The sequence below is a fragment of the Balaenoptera physalus genome (assembly GCF_965194825.1).
Source record: "Balaenoptera physalus genome assembly, chromosome: 17".
NCBI lineage: Eukaryota > Metazoa > Chordata > Mammalia > Artiodactyla > Balaenopteridae > Balaenoptera > Balaenoptera physalus.
This window is the reverse complement of record NC_138895.1, coordinates 9909603-9933452: the sequence shown is the minus strand read 5'-3', so window position 1 is coordinate 9933452 and position 23850 is coordinate 9909603. Positions and strand designations below refer to the sequence as shown.

Sequence of the window (23850 nt, the reverse complement as noted above, 5' to 3'; positions counted from 1 at the left end):
GCCGCGCGCACGCGCCGGGACAGCTTTTCCCATAGGCCCCTGCAGCGGAGCACCGCCCCCGCCCTAAGGCCCGGATCGGCCAGGAGTCCGCGGTTGACTCACTTGGCCGCGCGCCGGCAGTGCCTTTGAAAGGCGGCGGGAGGCGGCGAGCGCGATGGCGAGCTTGGGTCTTCTGCTGAGCGTGCTGGGCCTGGTCCTGTGCGGGACGGCGAGCCTTGGGCTGTCCGCTCCTCCCGCCCCCATCTCCAAGAAGCCCATCATCGGTGAGGAGGCGCCGGGGGCCGGGGGCCGGGGGCCGGGGGCCGGGACCGCGGTGGGCGCTTCCAGCAGCTGCGCTGCGGCGGCTGCGTCCTGTCCTGGAAAGACCCAAGTTCAGGGTTAGGATGTGTGCCTTCCTTTGTAGCACAGGGGCCAAGCCATCATTTGGATCGTGCTGAAATATAGCTAATTAATGCCTCGTTGATTTCCTCAACTCCAAGGCTCTTAAAACTGGAAGGGAGGAAGGTGCACTGTGAAGAATCCTGCGGATGGTTTTCTTGTTTGTACTTAGCTAGGAATTTCTACTGATTAAACGGATTCTGTACATTCATTATCTTTATTAAAATTTCACTGGCTGAGGGCGCATTTCGAGGAACGATGCATTATAACGTATAAAAATCGAATTGGCTAGATAATCAAGAAATTATGGTATACCTTGGTCTTTGTCATCTCCAGCAGAGGAGGGCAGCAGCGGCTGGTGTGATCCTAATGGCAATTCTATTCGGTGTTAAAGTAAAGCGTGTCATTTTTCGTTTTCGACAAATGTATGTTTTAAAAAGAGAGTAAAATCAATTTGCATTGCCAGAATAGACATTTGAGACTGGGCAGGGGAAAGCAACCCAGGAGAAATCAGCCCGGATTTTAAATTTGCAGAAAGTAGCTTGTGTGTGGACAGTTAAGATGGTCTCATTTTAGCTGTAGTGTTATGCCTTTCATATTGTTTTTTGTTTGTTTCCCCGCCCCCCGAAGATGGGCGCTGTATTGTGTAACTAAATAGAAAGTAGATGAGCATTTTTTCATGTATATTGGTAGTGCCCAGTTTTCAAATGTGTTGTGTATCAGTATTTGGAAGTTGGAATGCCTTATTTTATAAGCTATTTAAAATAGTGGTTAGAATCTCCCAGGGGAATTAACTCAAAGTATAACCTCATGTAGTGTGCTGGGAATTGTGGGTGCAGAGGGGAGGGAAAAAGGAAGGAAGAGGAGTGATTCTTTTCCCTTTGCTAGAAACAGTGGTTTCTGGGAAACAAGTCCAGGGTCAAATATAGAAAAAGTAAGCTTTTGGTTTACCCTGATCAGTTGAGACAAAATAGTTAACTGAACACCTGTGTGCAAGGCACTGAGTTAGGAGTGAAAAGGATTCCAAGAAAAGAAGCCGCGAAATTCATGAGATGGCCTCAAAGTATGGGTAGAATTTTGGTCCCATTTTGAGGGGCGGGGAATATAGCTGAGCTCTTGTCCCAGGATGGGGAGGGGGCGGGGGGGAAGTTGGTGGAACTTACCGACTCTACTGTACTTTTCTCCTTTCTGGTACCTTGTGTCCACATGTGCCCAGCCCGCCTTTGTGGCACCTCATCCTTGCCTGCCCTGCAACGACTCCATTTTCTATGACGCTCCCTAATTCTTTCCCTGCCAACTTATTATCCTTAATAAGGGCGATCTTACCGCTCCATGAGGAGAAAAGCAGTTTTACTGAACAAAGTTTGGCATGTGGCATATATGTTAACTGAGTGCCTGATGAATGCCAGTTATTGTAAGAAGCTGGGGATACAGGTGACTGACTGATAAGGACGGCCCTGCCTGTCAGGTGGCCTACAGAGACATTGAAGGTGTTCCAGATGGTGAAGTAGTGAGCGATACAGGCACAGGTATCCTCTCCGGAGAGATGTGTTTTGATTTGTCCAGGATGCCAGTGCTGTGCTGGGGCTGAGGTTTCAGGGGTAAGAGGCAGCCAGAGCGGTAGGTGGGCCCGAGCATCAGGGTCTGTAGAGTTTGTGAAAGTTTAGGAACCCATGGAAGTGCACAAGCAAGGAGGTACCCCCTGCTGCTTTGATCTCTCTCTCTCTCTCTCTCTGATTTCCTTTCCTGTCACTTTTTCCCCTTGCCAACACAGGACTCTAGTCACAGGCAAGGCACTCCTTGCAGTGGGACAGGCGCAGAGCTGACTCGGGGTCTTTGCACTTGCTGTTCCCTCACCCTGGAACCTTCTTCCTCCAGATACCCGCATGTGGCTGACCCCCTCACCTCTCTGAAGTCCTGCCGACAGTGTCATGTTCTGCCTTCTGAGAGAGGACTTGCCTGGCCACCGCATTTAAGAGACGTTCTTCTTTCCTATAGATTGGACCCTCCCTTTCTTCTCCAAACACACACCTTCTTCTGCTGCTTTACTTTCCTTCTCGGCTCTTACCACCAGCCATCACACTATTGTTTACCCTTTTGATCTTGTTTACTGTGTTTCCTCTCTTCTCTCCCTTCCGCACACTGGCATTAAAGCCCACAAAGCAGGGATTTTGTTTGTTCAGTTCACTCATGTGTCCCCAGCACCTAGTTCAGTGCCTGGTATATAGTATGATTCAGTAATATATGCCAAAACAGTGAATGGTGATATCATCAGATTTCTTTCCATGTGGAGAACTGGTTGGAGTTGGAAGGCAGCTGTTTAAGAAAGAATGCAGAGAGACCTTTTAAGGGGCTATTATAATAGTCTGGGGTCGGGGGGACGCAAGATATTAGTTGCTTGGATTAAGGTGGTGTTGATGATGTTGGAGAGATATGGATAGAAGGTATTTTCACTCCTTTACTTTGTTGTCAAGGAAACGATGTGCCTTAGAGTGTGTGTGTGGGAAGGGAGAGGCCTCCTTCTAGATTGAAGGATCTGTACTCTGAAGTTGACTCTAGCTTTTGTGGAAAAGGCTGGTGCTATTGTACACCTACTTTGGGGGCTTATTTGGCCTCCCTAATGAGGCAAGAGAGAAGGCTACTTAAAACTCAGATGAGCCTCCACTATTCCTTTCCCAAATTCTGTAGATGTGCTTTCAGGAGAAGCTTCATATTTAATTCTGTGAATTAAATGAGTAAAGTAGTGACATTTCTAGGGTGATGTGTTTCAGTTTCTGAGCAGGAAAAAAGGAAATTGCTTGAAACTGAAACTTTTTTTTTGTAATTTAGGAATATTAATGCAAAGGTGCCATAGTGAGAACATGAAAATCCTGGGAAAATACTATATTGCTGCATCCTATGTAAAGTATCTGGAGTCCGCAGGTGCGAGAGTTGTACCCATAAGGTATGATTCGATATTTTTTACACTGAGCAATAAAAACTGCAACTGCTGTTTTATCTCTAAAATTATCTTTTATCTCTAAAATGAATGCTTTCTCTCCTATGATCACATCATTCAAGTGTGTTAACATCACACCTGATTTTTGTCACACATCTAATGCTTAGGAGTCTCTTATTAAGTTGTTTAAAGTATGAAGCTCTGTGCGTCTTTGATATCGTTAGACATGTGGCATGTGTATTAGACAGAGAATGAAATGAGTTACCTTTACCCCAGAAAAGGTGATCCTCATCAGACATCGTGAAAGTAATGGAGTGAAAGCGTCTACAGCTTCACCAGCTTCATCCCGTAATATTAGGATAAGGAAACACTTAGGGAATCAAGGAGTGTTCTAGAAGAGGACTTTTAAAACACCTTTGCGCTCTACTCTAGAAGTTTGGAAATGACTAATACAGCAGTGTTGCTTCAGTATAAATTATAGGTATTGCAATTTTAAAGGAGGTACATTATTTCTGTGATATAATGACCTAGCATAATAAAATGATTCACGTCATATTCATGACATGACATGATAATAAATGATGCATGTCATTTTGATTTGGAAAGAGTTGAATTTTTTAACAAAAACCTTGTAAGTATTGATATTATCTTATCATCCAAAATTAGTTATATTTTAGGGTCTTCCAGCACCCTCACCTAATCCATTATAAGTGATTTCACACACAAAACACAACTATTTGCTCTGGGCAACTTGTTTTTGTAAATAATTTCCCATTAAAAAATTGTAACAAAGAAAAGTACTGCTCAAAAAGAACATTAATACTAAAAATGCAAATATTACAATTTTGAGAATGGTACCACCAAATGGTTTTATGTTTAGATTCATAAAGATTTTCTTTTTGCTTGATCTTTTACATTTAACTGTCTCTACTCCAAGATGAACGTTCGCTTTTGACATTAGTCTTCAATTTTTTAGTAGCAGATCTGATTTTTCAAATGAAATCTTATTTGGAACCCAGATAACAGCAGCATTTTAGAGCTGAGGCAGAGGCTCTGGACAGTCCTTAGGACAATGTTGCAAAGTTTTGATCCTGGAAGCTTTTTCTGCAAGCTCTTCTTTTAGGACATAGTGCTGATAACACAGGTGGGAGATGGAGAGTAAAAAGGCAGGTAGGCCAGTTCAGAGATGGCTGCTGGGTGTGAGTAGGCTAGGTGTGAAGTGAGACGGGCTTGGCTTAGAGCAGTGGTTGTAGGGTCGATGGGTAAATGTTCTTAAAAAAATCAATTAAGACCTGATGAGTAATAGAATGAAAGGGCACAGGGAGGAATAGATGAGAATGACAGAAGTTTTGAAATGGGAAGTTTTGAAACTAGGGAAGTTTTGAAACTGATGATTTGTAGAATACTGGGCCTTAAGACTGAGATACTGAAAACGTGACTGTCAGCATTCAGGTTAATTTCCAGCTTGGGTTCCCAAAGTTCACTTTAAGGTATATTGCTCAGAATTAGAATCATGTGATCCTATAAAAACAAAGTAGTGCATGGCAGCTAAATTCCCAGAGGAACCTGCAGAGGATTGCCTAACGTAGAATGAGACAAGTGACCACACCGATAACGTTGGATTCGTTCTGAATTTCGGATGCTGGGGACCAACTTCTGCAGTTCAGAGGGGAGAAGGAGGAGGATGGGAGGCCTAGACAGCATCCCGGAGCAGTTGAAGAAGTTTGTCTTCGGTGTCCTTCCTCCTTCTGTCTGCTGCCTTCGCCCTCAGGTTCCCGGTGCACTCAGCTTATAATGATCTCCCGCCGCAGGACTAGTGAGACCCACAGAGCGTCCCGCACCTGAGAGCTGGCATGTGGTTGCCCACAGACTGCTCTTGATTTAAGAATGTGTCTCATTCACGCAGTGCTTAAAATATGTACACGTCAGAAGACTTCGTAAGAGTCTGAATTTTTGGCTTCCTTTTTTTTTGAAGGCAATTATCTGGAGCTCATTTTAAACGGAGCACGTGCTCTCCATTGGCAACAGTGCCTGTCACTTCTTTTCACGTTGCTGAAGCTGTGTCATTTGCCATCATTACCAGACTTTTCGCTGTTTTCTTTAAAAAGAACTTATTGAGAGGGTCTTTTGTTTCAAGAAAGTCTGATAGCATGGAAGCACCATCTGTGTTCAGAGAATGTGACCTGGTCTGTTTTGCCTGCAAGGCCTCTGAGGCGCTTGAGTTTGTGACACCCGCTGCCCCCAACCAACAGTTAAGCCCCTTAATAGTGATAAACAGGGCCCGAAAATTCAGTCATGGGCGATGGGGGAGCCGTTGACTTAGAATGACTGAAGTGACCGGAAACAGGCTGCATGGCTAGCTGGTCGGAGCCCCTGCAGCGCAGCTGGGTGATCTGAATCCGTTCTGGTTCCTGGTGGTGGTAGTTGCCCATCTGCTTTAAATATCCACGGGGAAGATTCTGGGTCACTGCTGGTTCCTTCTTTGTTGGCACAGTCTGGGGAGATTGAACTGGCAGAATACTGGGACTCACGTGTCATCTTCCTGTCACTTCCCGGCTCCCAGCCACCTGCCCATTTATCCTCCATTTGAGATAGTGGTAAGCACCATGCAGTGTCACCCACTGCTTTGTGGCTCTCTGCCAGAGGACGATGATTATGAATTTCAGAACAGCACAGCTCATTTGGGCTTAGAGGAGAGCCTAGAGGAGTTTTCTGGCAAAGCACAGCTACGTTCTGGGCATCATAGCTATCTCCTTAATAATGGGAGAAGTGTCCTAATGCCCCCTAAAACTTTCCTGTGGGGCAGAAATGGACTGTAGTTGACATTTGCCTACTTCTTTTTCGGCAGGTTGAGAAGGCATTATGCCTTTTTATTCTCTTATACAACCAGAAGACTGCTAAACGTAGAACAGTTCTTGCAAGAATTCATAAATAGGATGCTCTTTTCCCTTGTTCTTTCATTCTGTCAAACTTCTGGAAGAGTAACCTGTCTTACTGTGACATAATTCAAGGTTGTAGCCAGTTGTCACAGACTAATCCCATGGGTTTTCTCTGGAGAAGGGAATAAAATCATCAATAGCGTGGTGATTGTTAGGAAAGCGTTACCAGATGTTTGATGAAGGGAACTTCAGAATAATCACCTGGGCAAATTAGGCCCATCTATAGGGACCTGCATGTAGTCTGTACCACCTAGATCTGAACTCTTCTGACTTGTGAATACACAGTAGTTCTGAGACCTTTGCAGTTGGCGGTAGGGGTGGGTTGAAGCAGGGACTTGGCATTTATATTTTTTGCCAAAGCTTCCTGTAGTTAAGATAGGTATGCTAATAAATCTCTTAGTCTTTACTTAAAACTACTGAATATCCTTACCTTTTTTTTTTTTTTTTTTTTTTTATCTTGGCTAGCAGAGAAATGACTGGTACCCAAATCTCATGGTCTTTAATGTTTTGCATATTAACACATACCTCACAATATCAAATTACATTAGACCAGAGGAAAACATGTTTACTTGTCTGATTAGCATAACAAGGATATAAGTATCTGGCTTTCATGTAGTTTGAAAAAAATGCCTCCAGGAAGGCAGAGAGGTGATATAGTCCAATATTTAAGAATTATTTTTCACCTGGCTTTTAAAAATTAATGTGGTGACTTCATTTAGAGGCTTACTTTTCTTCTTAAGTTTTGGAAATGGATGTTTTGTAATTATTTTTATTGTTTTCAGGCTTGATCTTAAAGATGAAGAGTATGAAAAGCTTTTCAAATCTATTAATGGGTAAGTTGCTAACAATGGTTTAATATAGTGTATGAGCTCTAAGCGATGCAAAAAAGTACATATAAATTTAATACATGTTTCTATGTAGCTATCTTACGGTAGTGTAATATTAGTTTTCTGAGTTGAGAGGTACAGAAGTCCTGCAGAGAGAAGGCAGGTTAAGAAATAAATGTTACACAGTAGACAACATACAATTTTTTTTTAATGTGCGACATAGTCTTTATTCTTTTAATGCTTGTCTTAAATGTTTTGAAGCCACTTTGGAGGCCGTGGCATACCGCTTGCTTAGGGGATGTATAAGTCTTAAGAATGAGGATATTAATTGGTTATTTTTCAGAAGGTGACTTGAATAGAACTTGGAAAAAAGTTTTATATCCTCTAGCTTCATCGCAAAAGATATGATTGCTTAGCTCGCAGGAAAAAAAAAACCTCTTAATCATATGAAAAAATGTGCAACATTACTCACAATTAGAGGAAAGCTAATTATAGCAATTAAAAACCATCAAGTTAGCAAAGAGCAGAAAATGTGCTAGTACTCTGTGGTGAGGGTGTGAGGAAACAGTGTTCTTATCCTTTACTTATGGGAGTTGTTGATCCAAATAATCAATAAACAATTAGTAAGGAATAGAAGAGAGTTTTATTTGAGCCAAATGGAGGACTATAGCCCAGGAAGAAAGTGCTCTGGAAAAACACAGTTTTATATCTTGACAGAACAAAGAACGTACATCAAACACAACAGGGGTACATTCCTTCAAGGTTTTGACAGACAGATTAGCACATATACAGCGAGTCAGCATGACCTTGGTGTCTGGGAAGGGAACCTTATCTTTGAAGGACTGCTAGCATGGGCGTCATAGGAAGGGGAGACATTTATCCCTGTCTTCAAAGTGGACTTTTTTTGAAACTTCTGGATAATGCATTATTTTCTTAGTGGTTAAAGCAGTTGTACAGCACTTGTTTGATGCGCCATAAGATAGGCTGTTCTAGTTAGCGTAAAGTTCAAGCCAAGTCATGTGTAAGCCAGGATGGTGTCCCCATACCTCAGTAGGTGAAAACTTCTTCCATCAGGGTGTAAGTTATATAGTCTTTTGGGGGCAGTTTTACAGTATCTATTGAAATTAAAAATGCACATACCATATGACCCAGGAAATCCTTCAGAAGGAATTTTAGTTTACAAATATAATCACCCCTTTTAACATATACACACTACTATATATAAAATAGATAACCAACAGGGACCTACTATGTAGCACAGGGAACATACTCAATATTTTATAATAACCTATAAGGGAAAGTAATCTGAAAAAAAAAATATATACATACATACATATACATACATACATATATGTATAAAAAAATGAATCACTTTGCTGTATACCTGAAACTAACACAACATTGTAAATCAACTATACTTCAGTAAAAAAAAAAAATTAATAAAACAGAAAGAAAAATATAATCCCCCCTTATGTGAAGACTTAGGCCCAAACTTATGCATTGTAGAATTATTTGAAATACTTTGATTTAGAACCCATCCAACAGTCCATCAGTTGGGAATTGGATAAAAAAATAGACTATATGCATATAATAGAATATTATGCACAGGTAAAAAATGAGGCTATCTATAGAGGTTGCCCTGAATCACTATTGTTCTGTGAACCACGTGATAAGAAGCAAGCACATAGTGGTGTGTATAGTATACTACCATTTACTTTTGTTTTTAAAGTTGGGGTGAGGAGATATGTATAACATATATGAGGTCAACACAACAAATTTTAATGGTGGTTATTTCTTTTTTCTTTTCTTTTTTTTTAGAGAACACCCATCTTTTTTTTTTGGAATTAATTAATTAATTAAGTTATTTATTTTTGTTGCAGTGGGTCTTAGTTGCAGCAGGTGGGCTCCTTAGTTGTGGCTTGTAGGCTCCTTAGTTGTGGCATTCGAACTCTTAGTTGCAGCATGCATGTGGGATCTAGTTCCCTGACCAGGGATCAAACACACGTTCCCTGTATTGGAAGGCAGATTCTTAACCACTGCGCCAGCAGGGAAGTCCCATAATGGTGGTTATTTCTGATCAGGAGTGGGATGGAGGGAGTCTATTTTACTGTAAAGCTTTTATAAAAAGAACTTTTTAAAAATTTTAGAAAACTGTTCATTTATTACTATTTTTTTAAAAAAAGCTATGTTCAAAACAGGCGTTTGCATTCAGCTAAGTTTGGATCAGTAAATATTTACAGTAAAGTTAGTTCAGTTTAGTGAAACATTTACAATGCCTGTTATATGCAGTGTACTTTGGCATGGACAAAGATAAATAAGTCCAGGAGAGAGTATATGGTAGAACCTCAAAAATATACAGCAGACAATGAGCAGGACTCTAATGCCACTTCAGAAACACCTTTATTGAGCCTTGTATGCAGTTTTTATTTTGGGGGGGCGGGGCTTGCAGAGATGAAAAGGCAGAGCCTTGCTTTGAAGGAGGTTGTCAACCGAGACGGACAGTCAAGTTTTACTTTATGAATGGACTTTGAGATTAAACCTACCAAGTTTGTTCAGAGGCAGCTTTTTAAATACTGAGTCAATGAAAAGGGAGAACTGCTAATGAGTCTTCATTAAGCCACTTTAAACTGTAGGGTTTTCTGCTTGGTTTTGTGGCAGATGTTCTGTCTTATAGTTTATATATTTCCTACTAGACCATGATCTCACTAACAGCAAAAATTACCCATCTTTGTCTCTGTGGGCTAATACCTATTACTGAATGAACACAGTCTCAAAAGTGATATTTCACATATCTCAAATTCATATTTAAGTATTTTCAAAAATTTTAATATATTTAATCCAACCTTTGTAATCTCTTTTGAATATCCTTAGTTACTTTAAGAGCTTTTTAGAGTTAGTTTAAAAAGTTGATATGAAAACATAAATATTTTTCTATCTCTCTCCTTTATGGGTAAACTAAAGTCAAATGTTTGTGACTCCCCCCTTTTTTTTCCTAGAATTTTTTTAGAATGGTAATTGTGTTCTTTTTCAAAATTTTCTAACACCATTCTTATTTCTAAAGAGATTTCAGTGTAATAATAATAAATTTAAAATTCCATGGATATTTAATTCTAGCCTACTATATTTTTATGACTAGTTTGTTCTTTATTGTTAAAACAGATTTTTTTTTGTGAGCTAAGCCTGACTCATGATTATGGACCTGCAGTTGATTTTGGCATCTCTGATCATCTTAATTTAAACCTAGCTATACTTGGAATTTTATTTCTACTTGATTTCTAGCTGTGTGTACTCTCCTCCCCTCCCCCCATTTATTTTACTTTAATTTATCCACACTCTATTTCAAAAATAAACTTGTTTATCCAAGAAGTTTGGTAGAATATGCACAAATGCATTGTTAACTGCAATAGTTTACAAATGGGTGGGATTGTAAATATTTTGTATTTTCTTTTTGCCTAATTTTCCTCATTTTCTCTAATGATCTTGCTGCTTACGTAATAAGGAAAAGTTGTTTTAAAATAAAAAGATTATTTATTTTCTGGAAGTGGGGAGGGGTTGAAATGCACCCTGTTTGATGTTGTTTCAGAATCCTTTTCCCTGGAGGAGGTGTTAACCTCATGAAGTCAGGTTACGCCCACGTGGCCAAAATATTTTACAAGTTGGCCATACAGGTAAACCTCAGTTATTTCTTATTATTCCAGGTGAGTTTTTGTAATTTTCCACGAGGATAATTCTTTTTTTGAGCACGTGGTAATACTTCCTGCACAATTACCCTAGTCTCGTCACACCTTTAACTTTCGCGGTGCCTATTCTTTTCCAGCCAGTGGCAGCTCTTGCCCATTTTCTCTGCGCTTCATTTAATTCTGGGCTCCAGGGAGCCCTCAGAGCCCTGCTGGCTGGCCCTCTCTGGGCTCATTAACGTGAACCAGGCCCTCGTGGTGGCTGAGTAAGCTGTCTTCATTATGTACTGGGCATTGTTCGTGTGTTGTGTTTTTTGGGTTTTTTTTTTTTTAATTATTTTTTTTTGGCTGCGTTGGGTCTTTGTTGTTGTGTGCGGGCTTTCTCTAGTTGCGGTGAGCAGGGCTACCCTTCGTTGCGGTGCGTGGGCTTCTCATTGCGGTGGCTTCTGTTGTTGCGGAGCACAGGCTCTAGGCACGTGGGCTTCAGTAGTTGTGGCATGCGGGCTCAGTAGTTGTGGCTCATAGGCTCTAGAGCGCAGGCTCAGTAGTTGTGGTGCACGGGCTTAGTTGCTCTGCGGCATGTGGGATCGTCCCGGACCAGGGCTCGAACCCGTGTCCCCTGCCTTGGCAGGCGTATTCTTAACCACTGTGCCACCAGGGAAGTCCCTGTTCATGTGTTGTTAATTCTCATCTCCGTGCAGTGACTTGCAGAGCCTCTCGATTCCTTTGTAGTCTCACACTGCTCCTGCCTTTGCACCATAGCTCAGACCCTGGCTATTTCTCCCCTGAACTGTTAACAGCAATTTTCTAATTAATCTTGCCGGTTCTACTGTCTCCCCCAACCTTAAGAATTTCCTTAAGAAACTGCTTTTAGCATATGAGATGCTTGTTTGAAAACTTTTAATGGCTTGGCTCGATGACCCGTAGCCTTTTATAGTCTTTGAGTCAAGATATATAGTGTGTCCACAGCTCACCTTTTCCAGACTTTGCTTGTGCAGGTAATTGCAGCCAGGCTGGTATTTCCATATACCAGGAGGACTCTGTGTCCTCCTACTTTCAGATCTGCTTAGGCTGTTTCTTTCTACCCCGTCCCTAATTTGTGCCTTAGCCAGCTTTTCAGAGAAGCCCAGAGGCAGAATATCTTGAAGTTAGCTGTTCATGTCTCATCAGATCGCATGGCTCTGACACCCTTCGAGGCATTCCTCATTTTATATCATATGGTTCCATGTACTTAGGACATGCTCAGTGGATATTTTTTTTTTTTTAAAGATTTGATTGATTGATTGATTGATTGATTGATTGCTATGTTGGGTCTTCGTTTCTGTGCTAGGGCTTTCTCTAGTTGCGGCAAGCGGGGGCCACTCTTCATTGCGGTGCGCAGGCCTCTCACTATTGTGGTCTCTCTTGTTGCGAAGCACAGGCTCCAGACGCGCAGGCTCAGTAGTTGTGGCTCACGGGCCTAGTTGCTCCGCGGCATGTGGGATCTTCCCAGACCAGGGCTCGAACCCTCGTCCCCTGCATTAGCAGGCAGACTCTCAACCACTGCGCCACCAGGGAAGACCCAGTGGATATTTTTTGGAAAAACTAGCAAACAAAATTGAAATTTTATAACATGAGTGATTTAAAATGCATTTGGAAAGCATATATATGAACATTATAAAGCCACTCTTCCTTTGCAGATAGAGACTCATGTAACTGGCTTGTTCAATTTAAAAAAAAAAAAAAAAGGGAGCCACCTAACCCGTAAGACCCAAAGGCCTATTTTTAAAAAAATGTGATTAGGGCTTCCCTGGTGGTGCAGTGGTTAAGAATCCGCCTGCCAGTGCAGGGGACACAGGTTCGAGCCCTGGTCCAGAAAGATCCCACGTGCCGCGGAGCAACTAAGCCCATGCGCCACAATTACTGAGCCTGCGCTTTAGAGCCCACGAGCCACAACTGCTGAAGCCTGCGTGCCACAACTACTGAAGCCCACGCACCTAGAGCCCGTGCTCCGCGATGAGAAGCCCGCGCACCGCAACGAAGAGTAGCCCTTGCTCGCCATACCTAGAGAAAGCCTGTGCGCAGCAACAAAGACCCAACACAGCCAAAAATAATAAATAAATAAAAATAAATTTTAAAAAAATGTAATTAGCTACCTGAAGGTTTCAAAGCAAAGAAAAAAGCTTAGCAACCTTGAACTTCCATTTAGCTGTAGCCACTGGGGTCCACAGGCCCTGATGAAGAAGCCCTGAGAAGTGACTTCTGTGAGATCTATTCGGTTCCACTCTGTGTCCTTTGCTCTGCTGATCACAACAAACAAAAGACATGGTCCCAGCAAGGGGGGATTTAACATTTAGTTCAGAAATCAAATTTGGTGCATATGGAAACAGAGAACAGTTCAACCCTCTTTTGTGTTTATTGTAAGTGAATGCAGTAAGACCCTTCAACATAACGTTTACAATTCTAACTTCTAAAAATAAAAATTTTCAGACTTGCATATAAAAGTATTAAAATCCTATCTTGAGATAGGAAGTATAGGAATTAATGCTGTTCTATATTTTTCTCATTGAAGAACAGAAAAAAAACTCCCTAACAATTTCCTCATTTAAAATGAGTTACTGTTACATTTTACAGTCTATGCAGGAAAACCACTGCTTTTAGAAAAGTTACAAAACCCATTTTTGTAACTATCAGCACATATGGGTTTAATCTTTGGTTAATCAGAAAGTTCAGTCGCTGGAATCTCCCCCAGTCACACTGGTTGTTGTGATTTGCTCTGAAGAAACCCAGTACATTTGTACTTTTTTAGTTGACAACTTTTACTCTCTGAAATTTTATTTTACTTTTGCTTGCCGACTGTTCCTTTCCTTCCAGATCATGGCTTTCACCTGATTTAAATCTGATTAGCTGAAGGTGGTATAATGCAGCTGTTACTATAAATTCTGAGATAATGGAGGAAAGACTTCCATTCAGAGTATGTTCAAAACTGGACAGTCACTTAAAGCAACAAGATTTGTAGAAAATGTATAAATAGGCATTTATCTAGCATTATCTTTGATATTTACAGTCCCTCAATGTTACATGTGTTGTTTGGTAGTTGACTGGCAAATGTCTGTATCTTTCCCAGCACAACTGAGTTTGGATAGTTTGGTTAATTAAACCTGAACTATTATGTGGGAGCTTGATCTAAAGAGAGATTAAGTGATAGCCTACTGATAGAAGAGAGAGTAAGTGATAGCCTACTACTATTGATCCTAGAAAACTCCTTAGAAATCCATGTATACCTCAGGTGCCAATCTTGTATGACAAACCAAATGTATAATTTTTATTTTGAAAAGTTTGAGTAAGCTTAGTTTTCTCTTTATTCTGCACAGGGTTTTGGTAATGGAGACTATTTTCCCACGTGGGGGACCTGCCTTGGATTTGAAGAGCTTACGTATCTGGTCAGTGGGGAGAGCTTATTAACCCTCACAGATACTGTTGGAATTAAAATGCCCCTGAACTTCACTAGAGGTAAGAATTCTCTTTTGATCCTTAAAAAACTATTAACTGGGCAGGATTAGTAAGTTGCAAATATCAGAGTAAAAAAATGTTCATAACATTTGTTAATTTTTAAATTATTTACACAGGCTGAAGATGTGAATGATCACTCTTGTACTGAGTTATAAAGATGGCTTAAGGAATTTTGAATGTTGATAACTTTTTGCTTCTAGTGACGTCAGGACAGTGCATGATTAAAAACTCTAAAATCAGACTTGGTTTTGAGTCCTAGCTTTGTCACTTCTGCCTTGGGGAATCATTTAACCTCTCTTAGCTTTAATTTCCTGATTTGTAAAAGCGTATACCTCTTAGGATTTTTTGGTGAGGATTGAATAAGATAATGTTTTCCAGGTACTGTGATAATCACTTTGAATATTACCCTAATAAATGTTAGCTATTATTATTATAGTCAGCATTTTTCCCTTGGCTGTGTACTCTGTTTCCATCCCAGCTAGGGTGCACTGCAATTCCATTCTAGTGCTAACCACCCGGAGTTAGCACAGACTCCAGTTAAAGGTTATCTCCGTGACTAGACTGCCCTTGTGTCAGATACCAGCCACAAGTCACACCCCCAGGCCACCCGTACGTCTGATCAGCTGGCCGTGAATCTTGGGATTCCCACAATCCCCCTCAGGTTTAATCATTAACTGGAATGACTCTCAGAACTCAGGAAAGTGCTATGTTTGCAATAAAGAGTTTTACTGTAAAGGATACACATGGGACAAGGTCTGTGAGGGAATATAGGACTTCATGCCCTCTCCCTGTTGAGTCAGGGCACGTCACCCTCCTGGCACATCAATACGTTCACCAGCCCTGTATCTCCGGTGAGCTTTGGTGCTCAGAGTTTTTATCGGGACTTTATTGTGAAGGCGTGATGGATTAAATCATTGGCCGTGTTTTTGAACTCAATCTCCAGTCCCTGTCTCATCCCTGGAGATCAGGCTAGCTCAAAGTCAGACCTACTCTAGAAGTCCAATGCATGTCCATTGCACTACATAGCCAGGTAAAGTCAGACCTGCTATAATCACGTGGTTAGTTTTCCTGATAACCAGCCTCATCCTGAAGCTGTCCAGGGGCCACCTTGTGTCACCTCGTTAGCATTACAAAGACACGCCTATCAGTCAGGAAATTCCAAGGGTTTAAAAGCTCCCTGTCAGGAACCCAGGACAAAGACCAGACAAATTCTTTATTTACCAATCTGTGTAAATAGATAATGATTCTTGTAGGTTACTTGATTTCTGAATCGTCAGAATTGAATGCTACCAACCATTCCTGTTCGTTCTCATAAGGATTTTGGATAGAAAGTAGTAGTTGTTATACATTGAATCTATAAAATGCTCTATACTTTTCAAAGCTCTTTCTCATATTATCTCACTTAATTACTGTAAGAATCCTGTGGGAGGTGTATGTATTAGGTCAGTCTCTTTTGGTTGTATGTGGTTAAAACCGAGTTTATACAAAAAAAGGAATGAAACCTGCTGAAGTAAGGTATCAGTGGATTTTTATTATCTGGGGCTCTGGGATTCTAATGGAAGCCATTAGCATCCTGAATGAGGGGTTCATTTAGGGACAGCTGGCATTAGGGCCTTGAACACCATCAGGATTTTCTTATCCCTTTGCTGGTGTATGTCTGTGTCAGACTCCAGAGCCTTCATTGAGGTAAATTGCTTCTTTTGATCTATTTAGTGAGTAGAATTATCTTGGCCTGGTTAATGTGTTTTCCTACGTTGTTGGTATTTTTAACCATTTAAGTCCCAGATACCTTTGAAAATGTGTCAAAAGTTCTGGGTCCTTTCCTGAGAAAACAAATATATACACATGTGGAAAATTTTACCTGTTTTTCAGCGCTGTCTAGAGAACTCATTTTAAAATCCTCTGCTTACTCTATGGCTAGCCTGCTCATTATCACGTCTGAAGAATTTTAGTTATGTTACAATTCTAGAAGAAAAGTACTTAAGTATGGAACATATTTGGAATTGTGTGTTAAACTTATTTTGTGCTTGACTAGAATACTTCTGTGGAAACGGATGTGTTTGCATATCATTTAGTCATCTTGATTATGTCTTAACAATGGCCTCTCTCTGGCTGTAGATCAGTGACTTCAATGGATTTTATTTTTTCTGTGTTTAAATTATTTCTTTTTATGCTTAAATTATTTCAGGTCCATCGCAGAGCAGAATGTTCCAGAATTTTCCTGCTGACTTGTTGCTGTCGTTAGCAGTAGAACCTCTGACTGCAAATTTCCACAAGTGGAGCCTCTCTGTGAAGGTATCACATTAATAACACAATGAAATTAATGCATTTAGATTTACTACAGAAGTAATTATTTTGTTTTTATTTTTGTACTTTAGAATTTTACAATGAATGAAAAGTTAAAGGCGTTTTTCAATATATTAACTACAAATACAGATGGCTATACTGAGTTTATTTCAACAATGGAAGGTATGTATCACTGCAGATGTACACTTTATTTTACTTATTATATTTATTAATTTTGATTTTATAGTTCTCTTATGAATAAAACCATGTTACTTTGGGGACTGAAGTTAGAAGTTAGGGCATTTTTGGAGACAGGAGACCTGTTTTGCCCATGTTCCAAATCAGTTGTGGTTTACCTGGGTCACCTTCTATGATAGGGTGATGAAAAAGGGAAGTGAAGAGTAAGGGGAGAGTGGATGAAGAAATAAATGGAGAAAGCGATTTCTATTTCTAGCAATACTGCAGATTAAGTACATGCTCCAGACAACAACAAAAAATGTGATTGACATACAGAAAAACATCTTCCTAAATAAATACATTGATGAAGTGACAGTAAGGGTATTCAGGCCCCAAATTGCAGGAGGTAAGTGGAGTATGTAAAGCAGCCTTATTATTGAGTCAGGAGAGCTTGAGATGAACCTCAGGAGCCCCCTCCCTGGAGAGTACCCCCATGGAGCAGGACCCGAAAGGCTGGACCCTCAGTGCATCCTGCCTGCAGAACTGCACCGAGAGTTTGCCATCCTGAACCGTAGCGCTAAGGGGGTGGGCTGGTAGATCAATAAGCCTCGAGTGTTTTCATGAGAGGCCGGTCTAGTGTGGCCTGCGCTATACTGACTGGGAAGTTCGGCACATCTTAAGTCAAGAAGTGTGTTTGAATTTATCTCGGACTGATAGTGCCTTAACGTGCCTGGCAGAAACAAATATCAGTAGTTCTCTCTGGAGGAACCTGCATTTATCCGGGACTTTTAAGAAGTTTCCATCTGAGGTTTTAAGGAAAGTGATTGGTTCATAGCCAAAAAATCACAAGTGCACAAGGAAGCAAAATACCTTGAATGAGAGCTTGCAGAAGCAGTAGGTGGTCTTTGAGCTGGTGAGACTGATTAGTGCTACTGGCAAGGCCCGAGTACTAGACTGGAATCACCTGGGACGAAGCGGAAGTGGTTCACGTTATTCACAGATTGTGGCCATGTCACTGGCTGTCTTGTTGGGGGAGGTCAGATGTCTGAAGGTTCAGAAACGACCTCCCCGGAATTCTGGGGAAGGCTGATGGATCCAGTCTGAAGTGAAGCACTCTGAACTTCTCTCTCTAACCCTGTTTGCCCTCCTGTATTTCTTACTTTAGTTGACCGCGTTGCCATTGACCACATCATCCAGGGTTGGCTGTCCTTGACTTCCTGCCCTCATCCTCCACATCTAAAAAGTCCACACCACTTTCTACTTCCCAAATCCTTCTTGGGAATTCTTCTTCCCGAATCTCTCTATTCCTCCTGTCCGACTTCAGCATTAACCACCTGCCACCTGTGTTGCCGCAGGAGCTCCTAACTGTTCCACAAACCTGCCTTCCAGCTGGTGACCAGCAATCCCCGAGATTCCAGTCTGACCTCATTGCCTGGGGAGAAGGCTCCTCAGTGGTTCCTCAGCACTTGGAGGATGGAGTCTGGATTTCCCAGTCGTTTACTCATGGTCTCCCCGCCTTCATCGCCGGCCTGGATTCCGTGCACCCTGTTCAGTACACACAGCCCTCCGCAGAGCAGCACTTCTTGCCCCTGTGCTTTTTCTTATGTTCTTTCCTCTCCTCTGAAAAGCTTTCCTTCCTCCCCATTCCCTTCTGCTGATGACCTCTTAGCTAGCTTTAAGAACTCAGGTTAGTGGTCAGCTCCTGGAGGCCATCCCTGCCCGTTATCCTTTCTCTCCACATCCTCAGTGCTCCTGCTTTATACTTGCTCTGCACTTCCTAGGAATGTCTCTTTGCACTTATTTCCTCATGTTCTATCTTTCCTCCTAGGCTAAGAGCTCATTGAGAGCTGGGACTGTGTCATTCTTTGTGTTTCCAGGACTTTATGGAAATCTCAATAGATGTTGAATAGATGAGTAATTATTTAAATGAAAGAGTATTGGCTTGGAAATTAGGGAATAGGACTTCCTGTTGGTTCTGTTCCTGGCTATGTCATCATACCAGGCTCATTTGAAATTTTTATCTTCTGAAAATTTCCTGACACCTACTAGATAGAAACACTTGAGATGCTCTTATTTGCACATTTCCTTCCTGTTCTTGATATTTTGTTCTAAATTAGTGAGCCAGGGCACATGATTCCTAGAGTTGTCAGGAACCTGCATTGATCTTTTAGTGACGCAGTTTACAAAAAAAGAGTAAATCTCAACTTTTTTCTGAATGTCAGTGTGTATCTCTGTCCTATCCATTCACCTATGTATCTATCTGAAAAATCTTTATTACAATTTATCACTTAGGGTATTTCTTTTTTTAAATAAATTTAATTAATTAGTTTATTTATTTATTTATTTATGGCTGTGTTGGGTCTTTGTTGCTGCATGCAGGCTTTCTCTAGTTGCGGCGAGCGGGGGCTACTCTTGGTTGCGGTGCGCGAGCTTCTCATTGCAGTGGCTTCCCTTGATGCGGAGCACGAGCTCTAGGTGTGTGGGCTTCAGTAGTTGCAGTGCGTGGGCTCAGTAGTTGTGCCTCTTGGGCTCTAGAGCGCAGGCTCAGTAGTTGTGGCGCACAGGCTTAGTTGCTCCGCGGCATGTGGGATATTCCCGGACCAGGGCTTGAACCCGTGTCCCCTGCACTGGCAGGCGGATTCTTAACCACTGCGCCACCACTTAGGGTATTTCTTATTCTAAATAATACTTTTCATATCTCAAAGAAATATATTAGAAGATCTGCCTTTCAGTTGCCTGTGTGTAACAGTTAATTTCCTGGTCATCCAGCCCATGGGTCTCCTGCTGGTGGCATCACATGTGGTTCCAGAAGAGAGGAAGAGAGTTTGTCACAAAGAAGGAGGGAGGGGAGGGGCACAGTGGGGAGGGATGGAGTAGAGTGACCGGAGCTGCTTGCTGGTAGGTTCTTTCCTCTTGTGAATCTAGACTGAAGAAGGCTAGGATAAAACAGGTTTCCTTCTTCTGACATGATCTCTCTTAGCAGAGTCTCATGGGATATGAGGACAATGCCCTTTTCCCTAGATATCTCTACTTTTGGATAATTCATTTCTCTAAGTATTTTCCCATGGTAGTCAGGGTTATAATTTCAAAGCAAAAATAATAGAGGGAGAATTTTTTTTTCAATTAAAATGAGGAAAGGCATATGTGAAGAGAAAAAGAGATGAGTATAGATATTTCTCAGAAGGTAAATATTACACATATTTTTTAAAAATTTTGGAATTTTAAAACCATATTTAGAAGTAGAGTAATATAATGATCCCCTGGGTACCTTTCTCTAAGCTTCAACAGCTATCACATTTATGTGGCCATTCTTGTTTCATATCTATTTTCTCCTCATACCAGCTTAGTTTTTAGAGTAAATCCTAGGGATCGTATCATTTTTGTATATAAAGATATTTAAGAATTCTAAAAATAAATGAAGTATATTACCAAAAATCTTTCACACCAAATTTAAACTTTTAAAAACTATTTAAAAATTGGCACCATGAAACCATGAACCTTTCCATAGACTGAGAGAGAGACACAGTTTAGCCTGAGACTTACGTAAAAGGACACTAAAGATGCTGGCATAGTTCATGCTCATGTGAATGTCATTATAGGAGGGGATGAAAACGCGGTATGAAGTGGGGGGAAGAGAGTTGTAGAAGAAACGTGTGACTAATCAGATGTGCACTTGACTGTTGAGCTGGGATATATTCAAAGGCTCAGTTATTTCACTCTACTCTGATCACCTAGTAAAGCGAATCATATTTCAAATTATAAAAGGTTGTAAGTCAGTGAAATATTGTATTGTGAACTTTCACATTGACTGTGAACTGAAATTGTTTGTGTCTGAGAGAATGTGCACAGTTTAATTTTGTCTGACATTGGGTGTTATAAAAATAATGTTTTACACAGGATGTAAAACATAATTTAATTGTAAGTAACATCCTAGACCATTGTTACTACTTAATACTCACCAGTCTGTGTTCTTTGTGCAGGATACCAGTATCCAGTATATGGTGTCCAGTGGCATCCAGAGAAAGCTCCTTATGAGTGGGGAAAATTAAAAGGCATTTCCCATGCACCTAATGCTGTGAGGGCTGCATTTTATTTAGCAGAGTTCTTTGTGGCTGAAGGTAATATGGGGCAGGGGTTATAATTTTATCACCCTAGTGTGGTTTTGAAGGAAATTGCCCTCATCTGAACTTCTGTGTACTTTTACTCCATAAATGTTCTGTAGGTTTAACTTTTAAAAAAATTAATTCATGTGAAAGCCCTGAAATTGAGATATTAGTCATTCAAATCAAATCAGGACAGTTATTTCAGTTAACAGTATTGTATACTCTAAAGTGGGCTGATTTCTTGAACAACAGCGTAAAGATTGTTTTGTTTTCTTGAGTACTTTTTTTTTTAGATTCCCCTCCAATTACTCTTCTTAGGGGTAATGATTTAATTATGACATTCTCTGAGAATTAGATCTTACTTTTCCAAGACAGTTATGTAAATTGAATCTATACTCATCGGTCTGTGGTTTTAAGGCTGCCTGTCTGTAGGTATTGGCACATTGGAGAAAGTTAATACGCTTTGCCTGCTTTCTCATGATGAAAACACAGGCATAGTCATGCTATGTTATGTTTGTGGGTAAATTGAGAATTTGGTTATAGATGCTTGAGTTTTAGTTGAGTGATACGGGTGTAAGACAGAGCTACGAACACAACTTGCAAGGGATAGGGCGTCACTCCGGCAAGTCGCGGCCCCGGGAAGATTTCCGTGAGCTTTGTTTGCATCCTCGCTTCACGCTTGCCCTGAGGTTTTATCAACCCTCCGTCCACACTCGCAGGTAAAGTGCTTCCTCCTGAGTTCACTGTGGTTGAGAATTGTGCTCAGTTGAGTGGGTCGTTTCATTACAAAAACCCCAAGTTAAAAAAAAAGTTCTCGCATGTGTAGTATTAGTCCCAAGAAACATTCTCGTGCCGTGTGTGTAGGAGTGAATGAGAACAGCAGAGAGCAGAGCAAGGTTTTCTGCAGCAGTGTCACAGGCACGGCTACATGGCCTTCATTGTCCAATATCCCTCCTTCTGAAAGTGCTATGGAAGCCTGTGTTTGCTTTACTTTGACTTTAGGGTAAAGTCTGAGCCCTCACCCCCTCACACCTAAAGTTTAGCCATGCGACTTCTTTGTGCCTCCTTGCTTTTCAAATTTCTGCCTTACCTGGGGGAGATGCCTCCCTTCTCCACTGCCTCAGCTTTGCCAGTTTCTCCATCCTCTTGAAGCGTCTTCCTGATTAGTCTATAAAAACTTCTGTGTGGTTACTAGACAAGACTTCTTTTTTTTTTATTTTTAAATTTTATTTATTTATTTGTTTATTTTTGGCTGTGTTGGGTCTTCGTTTCTGTGCGAGGGCTTTCTCCAGTTGCGGCAAGCGGGGGCCACTCTTCATCGCGGTGCGCGGGCCTCTCACTATCGCGGCCTCTCTTGTTGCGGAGCACAGGCTCCAGACGCGCAGGCTCAGTAATTGTGGCTCACGGGACCAGTCGCTCCGCGGCATGTGGGATCCTCCCAGACTAGGGCTCGAACCCGTGTCCCCTGCATTGGCAGGCAGATTCTCAACCACTGCGCCACCAGGGAAGCCCTAGACAAGACTTCTTGAGCGTTTGGACCTTGCCTTGTGGATGTTGCCATCCCCAGGCCGTGCATCAAGCCATGCACACAGTAGGTGTGTAGTAGGCGTTTGAATGAAGGGGGAGTGAGCACCACGTGGGGTCTGGTGCAGGGTAGGCACGGCTGCTGTCGGGAAGGCTCTACTCCAAATCAGGTGCTGCTTTATTTGGGGAAAATTTGGTAAGATGTTTCTCCTTTTTGCTGGCATTGTCCCACTTAATAATGCTGATTATAGGAAGAAATATTTTAAAGTAGGCTTTTGAAAATTGTATCCTATCTTTTTAAAAATTAACACTTTCTTTTTCTTGCAGCTAGGAAAAACAATCACCATTTTGAATCCGATGTTGAAGAGGGCAAAGCACTAATTTATCAGTACCGTCCAGTTTATACTGGGAACATTTCTTCGTTTCAGCAAAGTTATATATTTGATTGAAAGCCTTCAATGTGTTAACAGAGAAATTTTGATTAACTCCATGATTAAACTGTTGTAATAACTTGCTACTCATGACGATAATAGAAGGCCACAGAGATTCCTTTTCTATGATGTTACTGGCTCTGATTCTTCATTCAGTATATTTGACTATTTATATCACATTTGATAATCAGTCAGTGAGACAGATACATAATCTGAGTGTTTTTCATGGAAAAGCTTTCTTTTATCTGAAGATTAGAAAAAAATAAATTTATTGAAAATACAGATATTTTCTTTTTTCTAACTGATTGATTCTGGAAATACATACCACTCCCTACCCATCCACCTACCTCATCCTTGCTGAAGACTCTTTATTTTTTTATTAATTTTTATTGAGTTATAATTAACATACAACATTATATGAGGTGTGCAACATAGTGATTTGATATTTGTATACATTATAAAATGATCATCACAATAAGTCCAGTTAATGTCACCATAGGAGATCGTTACAGTATCATTGACTGTATTTTCTCTGTGTATATTACATCTTCAGGACTTAACTTATTTTGTAACTGGAAGTTTATATCTCTTAATCCCCTTTACCTACTCTGCCCTACCCCCTACCTTTCTCCCCTCTGGCGACCACCTGTTCGTTCGCTGTATCTATGACTGTTTCTGTTTAGATGTGTTTGTTCATTTGTTTTATTTTTTAGATCCCACATATAACTAAAATCATTCAGTATTTCTCTTTCTCTGTCTGACTTATTTCACTTAGAATAATACCCTCCAGATCCATCTGTGTTGCCACAAATGTCAAGATTTCATTCTTTTTTATAGCTGAATAATATTCCAGTGTGTGTGTGTATACATAATGGAATGTATATATATATATACATATATATGGAATATATATATACATACATATGTGTATGTATACATATGTATATATGTTTGTATATATGTATATTTATTGGGTTGGCCAAAAAGTGCCTTCAGTTTTTAAGTAAAAACAAAAGACACATTTTTCATTTTCACCAAGAACTTTATTGAACAACATATTCACCCTTTTATTCCACTA

The 23850-nt window shown here is 40.8% G+C and overlaps 1 protein-coding gene across 2 annotated transcripts; it reads left to right on the top strand.

The window, feature by feature from the left end:
- The first annotated feature begins 44 nt into the window (after positions 1–44).
- GGH (gamma-glutamyl hydrolase) lies at positions 45–23520 on the top strand. 2 transcript variants are annotated; one of them, XM_082433715.1, is made up of 9 exons: positions 45–263; positions 3208–3322; positions 7038–7088; positions 10666–10750; positions 14113–14251; positions 16440–16546; positions 16630–16720; positions 20695–20832; positions 22669–23520. In XM_082433715.1, the coding sequence occupies exons 1-9, from the start codon at positions 155–157 to the stop codon at positions 22788–22790; spliced, it is 957 nt and encodes a 318-aa protein (XP_082289841.1). In that variant the 5' UTR covers positions 45–154; the 3' UTR covers positions 22791–23520. The 2 variants fall into 2 exon arrangements, with proteins under 2 accessions (XP_082289841.1, XP_082289842.1); XM_082433716.1 differs by lacking the exon at positions 20695–20832.
- Positions 23521–23850: the final 330 nt, after the last annotated feature.

What these genes read in the sequence shown, in the direction of transcription:
- GGH (XM_082433715.1), top strand. Translation starts at nt 155, where the DNA reads ATGGCGAGCTTGGGTCTTCTGCTGAGCGTGCTGGGCCTGGTCCTGTGC. An exon ending in GCGAGAGTTGTACCCATAAG is followed by an intron (nt 3,323 to 7,037) that starts GTATGATTCGAT and finishes TATTGTTTTCAG; the next exon opens with GCTTGATCTTAAAGATGAAG. An exon ending in GTTTATTTCAACAATGGAAG is followed by an intron (nt 16,721 to 20,694) that starts GTATGTATCACT and finishes TTCTTTGTGCAG; the next exon opens with GATACCAGTATCCAGTATAT.